This window comes from Ranitomeya imitator, chromosome 2 (assembly GCF_032444005.1).
Source record: "Ranitomeya imitator isolate aRanImi1 chromosome 2, aRanImi1.pri, whole genome shotgun sequence".
In the NCBI taxonomy this organism is placed as follows: Eukaryota; Metazoa; Chordata; class Amphibia; order Anura; family Dendrobatidae; genus Ranitomeya; species Ranitomeya imitator.
Window position 1 is genome coordinate 205656260 of NC_091283.1, and position 14238 is coordinate 205670497.

Below are 14238 nucleotides of genomic sequence, written 5' to 3' on the forward strand. Positions count from 1 at the left end.
TCGTGTTTCAGTCGGCCCCCAACTTTTCGCAATAATCGGCCGATTTCACCCGACCCGACTTTTCAGAAAGTCGGGTTTCGCGAAACCCGACTCGATCCTAAAAAAGTAAAAAAGTCGCTCAACTCTACTGGCAGAGCCTCAAAAAGGAGGAAACACAGCGTCTGGTGATGTCCATGAGTTCAAGACTTCAGGCAGTCATTGCCATCAAAGGGTTTTCAACCAAGTACTAAAAATGAACATTTTATTTAAAATTATTTAATCTGTCAAATTACTTTTGGTCCCTTTAAAAACAGGGTGGCACATGTTAACCCCTTAATTCCATTTGATGTACTTTCCCGTCAAGGTGACCTGGGACTTAATACCCAGAGACGGGATAGTACGTCGTAGCGATCGGCCGCGCTCACAGTGGGAGTGCGGCCGGGTGTCAGCTGACTAATGCAGCTGACATCCGGCACTATGTGCCTGGTGCGGTCATGGACCGCCCCCAGCATATTAACCCCCGGCACACTGCGATCAAACATGATCGCAGTGTTCCGGCAGCATAGGGAATCATCGTGCAGGGAGGGGGCTCCCTGCGTGCTTCCCTGAGACCCTCGGTACAAGGCGATGTGCTCACCTTGTACCGAGCATCTCCTCCCTGCAGGCCCCGGATCCAAAATGGCTGCGGGGCTGCATCCGGGTCCTGCCGGGAGGTGGCTTACCAAGTGCCTGCTCAGAGCAAGCGCTGGTAAGCCAGGAGCAGTGCACGTCAGACCGCTGATCTGACGTAGTGCATTGCAAAGTGTCAGATCAGCGGTCTGACCTTATAACATGATGCGCCCCCCTCTGCCCTGATCTTCTTGATGACCCTCGGGAGCAGAGGAAAAGGAGGAAATATGTACGGCAGCTGGAACCGATGCCACGACAGAACCAGAGCATCTGCTCCGATGGCGCAAGGATCACGGGATCGAGCCATGAACTGGGGAACCTGGTTGTTTAGCCTTGAGATCCACATCCGGCGTCCCCCAGCGAAGACAAATCTGCTGGAAGACTTCCGGATGGAGGCAAGACCTTGGCGACTGAGGAAGTCCGCTTCCCAATTCTCCACACCCGGTATGTGGATAGCAGAGATGAGCGAATGATTGGTCTCGGCCCAGCGTAGAATGTGGGTGACTTCGCGCATGGCTGCCCTGCTGCGGGTTTCCCCTTGCCGGTTGATATACGCCATGGCCGTGGCGTTGTCGGATTGGATTCTGATTGGATGGCCTGCGAGAAGATGGTGAAAATTGCGTAAGGCAAGTGTGATCACTCGAATCTCCAAGATATTGATTGGGAGACGCGACTCTCGTGTGGACCAACGACCCTGTGCCGTGTGATGATTGAAAACTGTGCCCCAGCCCAAAAGGCTGGCATTGGTGGTCACCACTAACCATATGATTCTTTTTAGGCTATTTTGTGCTATTTTTTCTAGCTTTTACAAAGGGGCGTTGCTCTAAGTATAATAATGCAGAGCATCTTAAAGACACGCTCTAGAGCAGGGGTGTCAAACTGCATTCCTCGAGGGCCGCAAACCATGCGTGTTTTCTTGATTTCCTTAGCTTTGCACAAGGTGCTGTAATCATTATGTGTGTAGGTGATTAAATTATCACCTGTGCAGTACAAGGAAATCCTCAAAACATGACCTGTTTGCAGCCCTTGAGGAATGCAGGTTGACACCCCTGCTCTAGAGGATCCTGTAAGCCACACCCCCTCAAGTAGATAAAAAATAGCACTGACTAGAAAAGATCAAATCTCTGGGACTGTATTTTAATTAAGCAGTGGGAATGAAGAACAAAAATTGCCTCCTTCTCCTGGTAACAGGTCCTCCATAAAGATCTGGACAACTTGAAAGAATCAAGAATATAACATGAGATTAGTTGAACTTTATCCAGTGTTGTAATCTAAAGTTTGTGGGTTCCAACTATCACAGGTGTTTAATAAGTCTTTTAATATGGGACTTTGTGGGACCCCCCCAGGCTTCAGGGCCCAGGTCTGGCTGCAACTCCTGCACCCAATATAGTCAGACCACTGAATTTATCTAAAATGAGAGCTAAGATACATCTAAATGATTGAGAAATAGTAATAAGTACAAGTGCAGTAGCCGGAAAAGTTCTGGTAATGCATTGGAATTGAAATTCTGAAAAAAGGGCGAGTTCAAATTTATATCAAAAAGGTGTCTACAGCTTTTAGGGTCGAGGGGGCTGATCATTTTTCATGTTTGAAATTATTAGAAATATTAACCTCTGGATCAAGAGTTTATCGTATCGTAATATTTACTTTTTTGATAAATCTAACGAACAGGCTCTATACACAAGAAGTTCAGTAAAATCCAAGATACATTTTTTGAAACAAAAAGGCTCACAAAATTTGGACTTTGGCTATCTTTCTTGTACCTACTATTTGGGGACCCATTTTTATTTTCTACTCAACACCCATCCCCCCCCCCCCCCCCTCCTATTATGTTTCTTTCCTCTCTCTGCCTTTTAATAAGCAATTCTACCATCTATTTGCCAGAATTTGCCTTCTTACAGCCTCATTTTCCACTTATCCAACCACAAAAAGTCTTGTCACACGAACAGTTACAACCTCTACCACCCAGGATGCCCTCTGTGCCCACCGCCCATAATGAACTTCTTGCTTCATTTGAGGGAGTTTTTTTGCTTGGAAAAGTCCTTACTTTCTAGAAAATCCCAAGAACCACATGACATTGCGTTCATTAAAAAAAATCTCAATGTTATTGCAGCGCCATCATGGGGCAAATTAATGATTACACCGAGCACTTTGCATCGGCTGGTTGACTATAACATGGCAGATGGGATCCTCTTCTATAGAGACGTCTTTTCTTGGACCATGATAGATGTCTCTGAACCTCCCTCGTACGAGCTTAGAATTCTTCATATATAATGGGTTTTCTACACTAACACCCCTTTAACAAAGATGAAGGCTATGTCCGCCTCGGCGAGTCATTGTGAGCGGAGGGCAGACAGGCGTCTGGGTCTGGTGTGCTTCCTATCGATTAATCATCTTGCCTCTTACCTTATAGCTGTCAAAGGCAGGCTCTGCTTCACCTAAATGGAATGGGTTGAATGGCTTTCCTCCTTGCACTTCATATCTTCTTTTTTTCATCGACGGATCCAATTTTTTTTTTTTTTTTTAGACAAAATTGTCTAACTTTTCACAAGTGAAAGTAGAAAGAGCCTCACTGTACATACAGCAGTAGGAAGGATTAGATACAAAAAGCAACCCAGGCTACTTATACACTGTGCTATGCCCAGTACAGGGACCCAGATTCCAGCGATGTGTCACTTACTAGGCTGTGTTTTATTGTTTCAATAAAATCAGTGTTTTATCAGCAGGAGATTATCAGTAGAGGACTAGCTGACACATGCCATGTAGTCCACCTGCAGTGTAACCCCGCCCCCACCACTGATTAGTAGCTTTCTGTCTATGCACAGTATAAACAGACAACTACTAATCAGTGCTGTGTCGGGGTTATACAGAGCTCAGCATTTAGAGCACTGTTAGATCCGCAGCAGAAAAAAACAGATATTTTATCAAAACTCCAACAGCCAGCAATGCAAGTGATATGTCCCTGGAATCAGGGTCTCTGCCTCTACATTATGCTGCTATCAAATGAGTCAGCAAAAAACGCCATTAACCCTTAATTCATTTACCACTGCTTTTAACTGCACAAGCCGACACTTTATCTTTCTGCTGCAAAACCCGTTTACCTTTAGATTCTCCAAGTGAAGCGATTCTCAATCCTTCCTAATTTTCTCCAGAAACGTTACATGTTTCTTAAGCCAAAACCCATCACTGTGCGCATTTTGTAATTCTTTAATGTGGCTGTTCCCCATGACGGCGTGAATTTCGAGGACCTTTCCTATTTCTTGTGCATTGCACCACACCTTGTGCTGTGAGAGGACAATGAGATGATTTCACATTTAAAGGTCATGTTTAATGTATTTGTCTACATTTGCCCCATAATCACATGTAAAGCGCCATGGAATAAATGGCGCTATAAAAATGTATAATAATAATAAAAGGGAACACGCTATATAAAAAATTCCATTGACCTGCAGATGTGGGGTTAATCTGCGGCGTTGTGGTACAAGTGGCTACATAACTGAGAGCCCCGCTGCCAGGAGGAAATGGACTTCATTCTTCCCGGCAGGCTCGGTCCTTCATTCACAGGGGTGATGTCGGCACGGTTTCAGTCATCGCTCTGTGAATAGAAAGCGGTTGTCCGCTTTTAGAAAATTGGGCCCCGAACTGCAGCTCTCTTCCCCACCCTGCAGCAATTCCTCCAGCTTGATACACAGGAGCAGTCAGTCAAGCGGCATTAGTCAGCGGGGAATAGATATTATTAATTTTAAGTTTATCACGGTTGGCATTGTTTTGGGCTTCCAGCTGCTTTGGTATGACCCATAACCATACTTCCATCTTTCCTTTCCTTTCCTTCATTTTATGAAAGCCAGAAACTTTAGTGCAATTTTATTTTGCAACATTTTATGAAATGTGCCACTTTTTTTTTAAGCTAAAAATTGGCAAAAAAAAAAGTCAAAGTGAAAAATACAAAGCATTTTTTGACTATGCAACGAAAAAAATATTTAATAAACCCATCTTAAAAAATTTGGTGTACAAAAAAAAAAAAATAAAAGTAGCAAATAATGATTGGGACTAGAATCATCAAGGTCGGTCCCCTTTTCTAGTCATTTGTGTGTATGAATAAGCGTTTTCCATGGGATCACACCAGGGAGGTTGTAGTCCGTGCAATGAAATCGACTGCTCAGTGGTGAAATTTAATAATACTTTATATTTGAGTTGATTGGGTTTACACACCGCACCTACACCAGCACTATTAGCACACGGTCAAAATAAGAACAGCAATCTTCTTATGTTTAAAACAATAAAGGACATTTGTAGCAGATATGGGAAAGAGAAATCTTTAGCAGATTGTGTTAGGATTCCGATATATAACTTTTACAGTAGCTAGCTTTAGTACGGGAACTAAGAAAACAAAAAAAGAGTAGATATACAAAATAAACCAAACTTTTTATATACTGTATATGTACACAAACCAGTGCCTCTTAGTGTAACCCGCTTACACGTAACAACTTTATCACTGATGCAACAATTGCGAGAAAAAAAACAAAACAAAAACAAGTATAAATTATAAAAAAAAAAAGGTGCAAAACTGCCAGTCTACATCTGAACTCTACACGACACCAGGAACTCCAGAAAGGAATGACGCGTGCTTTGTGTTTAGCACCTAAAGTGCAGATCTCATACTGCCGTATACTAGCCCTAGTCGTGGAGCAATTTCAGAAAACCCCTCTAAAGTGGGGTGGGAGAAAAAAAAAAGAAAATAGGTAGATCAGTCTTCTGAAAAACTGCTGGAGATGGGATAAAAGTCTGGCGTCCATCAACGGATCTTGAAGTTAGTCCTTTGCTCCTTTTAGATGAATTGTCGTGCGAAGGATGAACCGTCAGCCCCGGACAAGACAAGAGTCAACGGAGAGTTAACGGGTTAGATACAAATTCTAAAACAGAAGCAGTGAGATCCCAAATGAAGGAACATCGCCAAGACGAGGACACTTGCTTTAATCCCGGGGTTAGTCAATGAAAGCGAAGCTGTTCAGTGCCGTAACGTGCCCGGAGAACAGGCTATCTCAGGACACTTGACTGCTTCTCGTTGATCGGGATTCCACATTGGTGGATCTTCTCTGAGACTTGGGAGCTTAACACATAAAAACGCTGTGCAGTATGGACAGTGCTTAGCGGCTGCAGACTGGCATTGGCCACTACCAAAAAAAAAATTTAAAAAATAGGACAACACACCAACCAACATGGTCTTAACGTCTCAGCATGATGGAGGGCACGGAGATAACAGTCAACTGCTCTAGATGCCAGGTTGGCAGCATGAGAGGCCCCATTTTTGTCCCCTTATCACATATTTCGGTCTCGCCTAGCAATCTTTACTGTTTCAGTACGCGACTTGCCATTGTTCCATGGCCATATTATTTAATACCAAGGGCTGGGGAGAAAAAAAAAAAAAAATAGGCTGAGCATTTCTTGTTGAAGGCATGTTCACCTCCCGCCTTGGGTTTGACCTACAGCAGCTCAAAATACAGTATTTCTCAACACAGTTTAGGCTATAAGTATTAACACACCATCTTAGGATGTAAGAAAAAGAAAAGCCTGTGTTGAAGTAGTGTGAAGTCTAAGATTTTGGTAACTCTATTACGTTGGGTGACGAGGGACCACCGCTGTTCATGGCCAGGGCACTGACCCACCAGCTCGTGATCAGACAATAGGGACGTGCGTCGTAGTGCCCAGAGGCTTCACTGTAAGCGTCATTATCGTACGTCTTCACGTAAGGCCCTAATGATTAGTTGCTACCTTAAAAAATAAATCCCAGTCTTCGAAGAGTTAAAAAAGGGCAAAACTCAACCCAGGGTGCGTCGTAGGAATTATGGAAAGCTAGCTGTTATTTTTTGCTTTCTTCGCCCTCCTCTTTTTCCGGCTAGTTTCGTGATTTTTAATAGGTGATCTCTGTAGGTGTTAATAGGGGGCCAGAGATGCCTAATCGTACATTAGTCTGACAAGCACCGACTTACTACCGTCCTGCCATGCTGCACTCCTGGTCCTCTTACATACAGGCAAACCAAAATATCTGGCCAAGGAAGGCAACAGAAGGTATCATGTTTTCATATAGACTTGATTATTTGTACAAGAGTTGGGGTGTTAAGAGGTCTCTTTTCCTTGCACGCCGGTGGCGGTTTTTATGGAGCTGATGGTCCTGTTGAACCAGGTCTTTTTTGCCGCTTGCACTTCATTTAAGGCAAGACCGAGATGATGCTCCAGATCCTGAAAAAGAACCATGTAAAGCCCATTAAGAAAGTGTAAAGGTGGCAGATATCCATAAAATAGCTACTGACCCAAGGGGAGGCATTTGTCTGACAGATTATATAGCAAAAACCTGCTGACAGATTCTCTTTAAATGCTGACAGCAGCATAATGGAGGGACCGCTACCCCGATTCCGGCGATGTGTCACTTAGTTTACTGGGTGCAGCAGGTGTGATACAATCACAGTTTTCTCTGCTGCAGATCTAGCAGACCTCAGAATGCGGAGCTGTGTATAACCCCACCCACAGCACTGATTGGCTGCTTTGTTTCAATATAGAATGTACCTAGAAAGCTACCAATCCGTGCTGGGGGCGTGGTTGGACCAGGTGGCATGAGACACCTAGTCCTGCAGTGATAATCTCCTGCTGGTAAAATACTGATTTTATTGAAACCGCAAAACACAGACCAGTTAGTAACACTTCACTGGAATCAGGGTCCCTGTGTCTACATAATGTGGCTATCATATTACATAGCAAAAAGCTGCGGATAGATTCCCTTTAACACTTGGCTGAGCAAAGGATAAATCAATATGAAGTATTACAAATCTATGGTGTATGGGGGTCTCCAGAATGTGACTTTATAGCAGATGTTGGGGCAAAACTTGGAGTCCCTCTCTACTGTACCTGCTGCATGATCCTGCCAAAATCAGCCAACTTTTAGCCCATATGTATAGTGATCAAAGGAAAAAGAGATCCATATGCAAAGCAGAAGTTGAGCTCTTACGAGTAACCGTTTTTAAATTTTTATTAAAGAAATCTGATTCTCTTTCCTCCTGGACTGATCTTTCACTCTGGCTAAAATCTGTATTCAGTAAAAAAAAAAAAAAAAAAGGTTCTTATTTCTGAAATAAGAGATGACAATTGGTGCTTAGAACATTCTATGGGAAGGAGGGGGGAGGAGTTCTAGTTTTCCATAGAACTTTATGAGCACCAACTGTCTTCTCCCATGACAATAAGGGGAAAAGCTGTATTCACTGTAGATCGTTTTTACCCATGAATTGAGAATGAAAGATCAGTCGAGAAGGAGAAAGAAGCAGATTTCTCTGATAGAATATGTTACAAAGTTCCATATATTCACCATATTTGCTATTGATTTATGGAGAAACAAAACAAGAAAACAAATAAATAAAATATAGGTACACTTTCAGCTTTAGTAGAAATTCAGTCTTCCGACAGTGCTGTAAGATTATCAGACTGGTGTCCACTATTAATAGTGGTCAATGCTTTCTTTTTTTGACCTGTACAGATAAGATTTGTGATGGATGGTTTACCTGTATCTTACACTCGGCTTCTACCAGCTGAAGTTTAGTCTGAGCCAATTCTAGCTCCATTTCCCGTAACTGGTTTTTAAGAGTCTCCTTCTCTTCATCAGTGTCCTCCTCCTCGGAGTTCTCCTTCTTGGTGCTGACCAACTTCACTCTTCCTTCTGTGTTGAAGAACTCTCGGCAGCGTTCACAGCCTTCAACTTTTTGCTAAGTGGTCAAAAGCAGAAAAGAATTATTATGGGAATCGGATAAATAAATGTTGCTTCTCAAAACCAATACATCTAACCCATTATATGAGGAAAGAACAACACCTGAAGAGATGCCGAACAAATGGCTGTTTCCATAACTGTCCATAGACGTTACTGTAGAGCGCCATGCTTCCCCAACCTTTCCTATCCACCGCCGGACTGAAAGGGACAACACTGGACACCTCCTATCATTCTCTCCACGTGAGGTTTTCCGCTATCCATATTTTACAAATATACTGTAAATCTCTATGGTTTTAATAGCATTTAAGTCAATATTTGTTTCACACTGCTGGCACTTTTATATATTTTTTACTTTGCAAAAGTAAGCATTTCTAAATATTCCGATATTAAAAAAATATTAGTCATTTTAAAGGTCAAATAACACTATTACCTTGCAGATACAAGGTTAATCTGCATGTGGTTAATAGCATTATGAAGGTGCCTGACCATCGAACTGAAAGTGTGGCACCCAGGAGAAAGTTAACTTTATTCTTCCCAGGAGCCGCCGGCTTTCAGTCATAGTATGATGCTCTGGGCACTCCTCTATGACTGAAAGCCGGCGGCTGTAAGCACACTCCGGCACTTTTGACTGACAGCTCAGGATGCAGTGTATCAGTGCTGAGCCGACTGACAGACAAAATGTCAAGGCTTGCAGGATTGGTGCTTGATCGCCGGGGGATTAAACAGATGAGTGTTGCCTATTTTAATTTTTCCTGTTTTTGAAAAAGCCAGGCAACCCAGTTAGGTAAAAAAAAAAATGCTAGAAGGCTAGAAAATAACGACTTGCTGACTGTGGGAACTACTGATTCTCAAAACAGGGCTCTAAAATGCCCCCATTAGTTGATGAATCGAGCAATGGAGGCTAATGCGCGGCCACCACTCTATTCCGATGGGTTATTTTAAAGCCCCGGTTTTCAGTTGGGACAACTGATTTCACCGCCAACTAGAAAGGTATTAAAAAGTGTTCTCCAAACACAAGGTTGATGACCAAGAATGGCGACTCTAGACAACTGCCCATGCAGCCCACCTAGAGACTATTTAAGGCTTTTTATTGAGGTCTCAAGTTCAAGTGCCATAGGTAGAGAGTTCTATAAAAAAAAAAGCTTTGTAACAAGCGGCAGTACGTTTTATAACAGGCAAAACAATTATGAAAATAATAATGAAAATATATTAGAGAAATGCACACAATGAAATGCTCCAATATCTGACAGCCATTACCCAAGCTTCAGTCAGTCTGAACGTACCCGGATTTTCTCAATTTCGGCTTTGTTTGCTGACTGCTGCTTCTCTAGTCGATCACTCAGCTGGGAACATATCTGCAAACGAACAAGAGAATGGAATTACTTAACCGACAGGGATTTTCATTTATTATCCATAGTACCAAACAGCTAAAACTATTGTCCAGGATTATGATAACGATGACTGATATTTACAATCAGTGATGAATATCTATCAGCCTGATAGAGACCTGTGGTATCGGATGGACACTGTTCCCCGCCGCACATTATTAATGGCTTATAGTGTGATCTTTATCCTCCTGAATCGTCACTCAGATAAGTTCTCTGAATAGTTATAAGTATGTCTCCTGATGAACTGATTTCAGGGAAACGCGTCGAGAATTACATACTTGGGAATTGAGAATTACATATTTGAGAATCTTATTGTCTATATGGATTTACAAACAATTTGTTGACACTGTGTGTTTTTTTAGCCCTCTGTCACTTTTTTTCTGGGGCTTGCTGCATACTATTAATGTTTATTTCTGGTTGAGAGATTTTTTTTCCCCTATTCAGTATTTTATTTTTATCCCCTTGCAAGTAGTATAGGGTGTAACCAGGGATAGACTACGTGGAGTGGGGGCGCCATTTGCGCAGTATTATAGGGTGCCAACCCCCACAGGCAGGTAGGGCCACCTAGGAACGCAATATACTGTAGGTGACCCTAGTTTGTTGCTTAGTGGAAGAAGTGCAACATTAAAAGAGTGCCAAATATATTGAGGATACGCACTAGTATATCTGGGCATGTGCATTAAGTTGTATGTTATAAATTATCATTGAGATATTTTGCTTAAGAGTGAATGCTCTGTTTGACCTTTTTTCATTTCTTGCACGTAAGGGCCCATCAGGGCGATTTAGGGATAGCCTACGTTGAGCGGGGGTGCCATTGCGCAGGATACATAGGGTGCCAACCTCCGTGGCAAGGTAGGGGACAGATAGTCGGTAATTTAGGGATCGAGAGCACCCTGTATCTTTTTTCTTATGTTTTTGTGTCAAACATCTGGCACCGGTTTAAGGTTGTATGTGGTGTGTGTTTTTATTATAGGGATATTATTAAAGGTTAAGTTTTACTGAGTATATTATTCTTTCCTTATATGGTGTCCTTTTGCTGTGAATTTTGGAAATTTTTGGCACCTTTATTTCATGTTCTGTGATATATGGTGTGGAATTATATCCAATTTGGCTTTAGGACAATTATTTTTGTGTTTTTTTCATTTAAGACAAATTAAATGAAGATAATACCAAATAATTTGTGTTTGCAATCATTTTCAGGAAGAAAATGTGTATTATCTGACAGAATTGCAGGGGTGTCAATACTTTTGGCCATGACTGTACAACGTCAAAAACATATATCCCATAAATATCATGCAGATCCCTATATTCATCAAGGACCACTGGCTCCAGAGCGCCTGTGACAATCCTTTGAACAGAGGAAGCCGATTCCTTTGAACAGAGGAAAACGCTGCCCTTCTACACCTGTCTGTATCTGAATCATAGACTTAGTGATTAGCTCTCAGGGTAGATCGCTGCTGTAATTACCTGTTCACGACAGGAGTGCATATTTCAATGGAGGTTGAAGTGTCAGCTCTCTATCACTTCCCCAGTTATAAGTAATCCCATATGTTCTATGTGAGGGTGAAATGTCCCCTCTCCATGGAGGTCTTAATGGATTTTAAAATTTTTCTCTATGACACACGGCCACAAACCAGAACATGCAGAGAGTCAGACTGCCGAGAAGTATAGGAGTACCTGCTTGTAATCTCCAATGATGGAGCTATTCTTCTTTATCTCAGATTCTGCCTTGTCAAGTTCTCTCCGACACATTTCCTTCAACTGCAAAATAAGATTAAGGACAATAGAAGTTAGAGTTCGGGTTGCAGTTGGAATTTCTGGGCTAACTGAGGGCTCTCCGTTGTATTCTGCTTTAATTGCTCTTTTATGTGGCGTCAATGGAATCCGTTAATCAAATCATTGGCTGATCTGACCTCATCTAGTGTCGTTACCCATACATACATTGAAGAAGTCGATATACAATCTGAGCGTGAGTGACGGTAAATGGAAATTAAACAAACCTTTGGTTATCACAGTTATGAAGAGAGCTAGATCGGTGAAAAACCTGTATACAATGCACAGATTTATATATCGGACAGGCTTCGGGAGAGCGGAGGATCTTTTACTTTACGTGGATCATTAAGATACAGGACATCCACAAAAAACAGGATTTTTGGTTGCTTACCATAAAATCTGTATCTTGGAGCCTCCATTGGGGGACACAGGAACCATGGGTGTATGCTGCTGACACTATGCAAATAAAAAAGTTAGCTCCTCCTCTGCAGTGTACACCCCACCGACTGGCATTATACTCTTCAGTTAGTGAGAAAGCAGTAGGAGATAAATAACAAGGTTGAAAACCATAACCACAAACTTGAGAACTGTAAACGTGAGAACAGTCATAGAACATAACACAACAGAAACATTGGGAGGGAGCTGTGTCCCCCAATGGAGGCTCCAAGAAACAGATTTTACGGTAAGCAACCAAAAATCCTGTTTTCTTTATCGCCCCTCATTGGGGGACACAGGAACCATGGGATGTCCCAAAGCAGTCCCTAGGGCGGGAAAACAGACTTCCATCAGGTCAGAGGACTCACCACTGCCGCCTGTAAGATCCTTCTGCCTTGTCTGGCGTCCGCCGAAGCGTAGGTATGGACCTTGTAAAATTTGGCGAACGTGTGGATGGAAGACCAAGTTGCCGCTTTGCAAAGCTGTAGGGCGGAAGCCCTGTGGTGCACCGCCCAGGAGGCGTCGACTGCCCAGGTAGAGTGAGCCTTGATCCCAGGAGGGGGCACTCTGTTCTTGACCCGGTAAGCCTCCAGAATTGCCGTTCTGATCCAGCGAGCAATAGTCGCCTTAGAAGCCTGTTGGCCTCTGCGCGAGCCATCAGGAATGACGAAAAGAGAATCAGTCTTTCGGAAGGTGGACGCTCTATCCAGGTAAATCCTCACTGCTCTGATGAGGTCCAGCTTGTTCAGCGATCGCTCCAGAGAATGAGTCGGAGTTGGACAAAAGAAAGGTAGAAAGATGTCCTCGTTGAGGTGGAAGGTGGAAACCACCTTAGGAAGAAAGGAAGGCGGAGGCCTGAGGACCACCTTGTCCTAGTGGATGACCAAAAACGGAGGACGGCAAGACAGGGCCGCCAACTCGGAAACGCGGCGGATAGAAGTGATGGCCACAAGAAAGGCCACCTTCCAATATAGAACTGACAGGGGAATCTCCCTGAGAGGCTCAAAAGGGGGAACCCTCAGAACGTCCAGTACCAGGTTTAAATCCCATGAATCCACAGGGGCCCTGTACGGAGGGACAGCATGGGCTACTCCTTGAGGGAAGGTCTTAACCTGTGGTCGGAAAGCTAAAGTCTTCTGCAAAAAGGATGGAAAGCGCAGAGACCTGGCCCTTTAGGGAACTAAGAGCCAGCCCCGAATCCAGTCCTGCCTGAAGGAAGCCAAAAATGGAAGGCAGAGAAAAGGACATAGATGAAACGTGGTTGGACTCGCAAAAACGGAAGTAAGCCTTCAAGGTACGATAGTAGATCATGGAAGACGAAGGCTTCCGAGCCTGAATCATGGTGTGAATCACCCGGTCCGAAAGGCCGGACGCTCTTAGAACTGCGGTCTCAACAGCCACGCCATTAAAGTGAGCGACCGAGAATTCGGGTGGCAGATCGGACCCTGAGACAGCAGATTGGGCCTGTCTGGAAGGCGCCAGGGAGCGTCCGCGAGAAGATTGACGAGCTCCGCGAACCAAGCTCTCCTGGGCCAATCCGGGGCGATCAGAATGACCGACACCCCTTCCGCTTTGATCTTTTTCAACAGTTTGGGAACTAATGGAAGGGGTGGGAACAGGTAGGGCAGCACGAACTGTGACCAAGGAATGGCCAGAGCGTCGCAGCCCACTGCAAGAGGGTCGCGAGACCTGGAGACGAACTGCGGAACCTTTCTGTTCATTCGAGACGCCGTGAGATCCACGTCCGGAGTCCCCCATTGATGACAAATCTGATGGAAGACCTCCAGATGCAAGGACCAGTCCCCTGCCACGAATCCCTCGCGGCTGAGGAAGTCGGCGGCCCAATTGTCCACGCCGGGGATATGCACCGCGGATATCACCAGAACCGTTACCTCTGCCCAGAGGAGAATCTTGAGTACCTCGGCCAAGGCGCTCCGACTCCCCCCTTGATGGTTGACATATGCCACCGCCGTGGCATTGTCCGTCTGGATTCGGTTTGGAAGGCCCCTGCCCTGTGGCCTCTGGTGCTGCAATCCACGCAGATGGAGCTCCTGCCCTGTGTTCTGTGCCCCCAGAAATGTGCACTCTGCTGAGTTCTTTTGGTGAAAGTGCGGGCACAAAGTGTGAGCTCTGACAAGCAGCGGTGTGGAGGAAGGGGCGGAGTCAGCCGAGATGGCGCCGGTGGGCGGAGAGAGAAGGACACAGCTTGTCGGGCGGGAGAAAGCCCGCCCGAAGAAAGCG

The 14238-nt window shown here is 44.2% G+C and overlaps 1 protein-coding gene across 2 annotated transcripts in view; it reads right to left on the bottom strand.

Moving 5' to 3' along the window:
* Positions 1–4814: 4814 nt before the first annotated feature.
* Positions 4815–14238, bottom strand: part of RABGAP1 (RAB GTPase activating protein 1) — a 138090-nt gene continuing 128666 nt past the window's right edge. For both annotated transcript variants that reach the window (XM_069748520.1, XM_069748521.1), the window contains exons 23-26: positions 11467–11550; positions 9685–9756; positions 8199–8399; positions 4815–6888 (exon numbers count right to left, since the gene is read on the bottom strand). In XM_069748520.1, the coding sequence (XP_069604621.1) occupies positions 6766–6888; positions 8199–8399; positions 9685–9756; positions 11467–11550 (480 nt within the window). In that variant the 3' untranslated portion in view covers positions 4815–6765. The remainder of the gene's footprint in view (positions 6889–8198; positions 8400–9684; positions 9757–11466; positions 11551–14238) is intronic.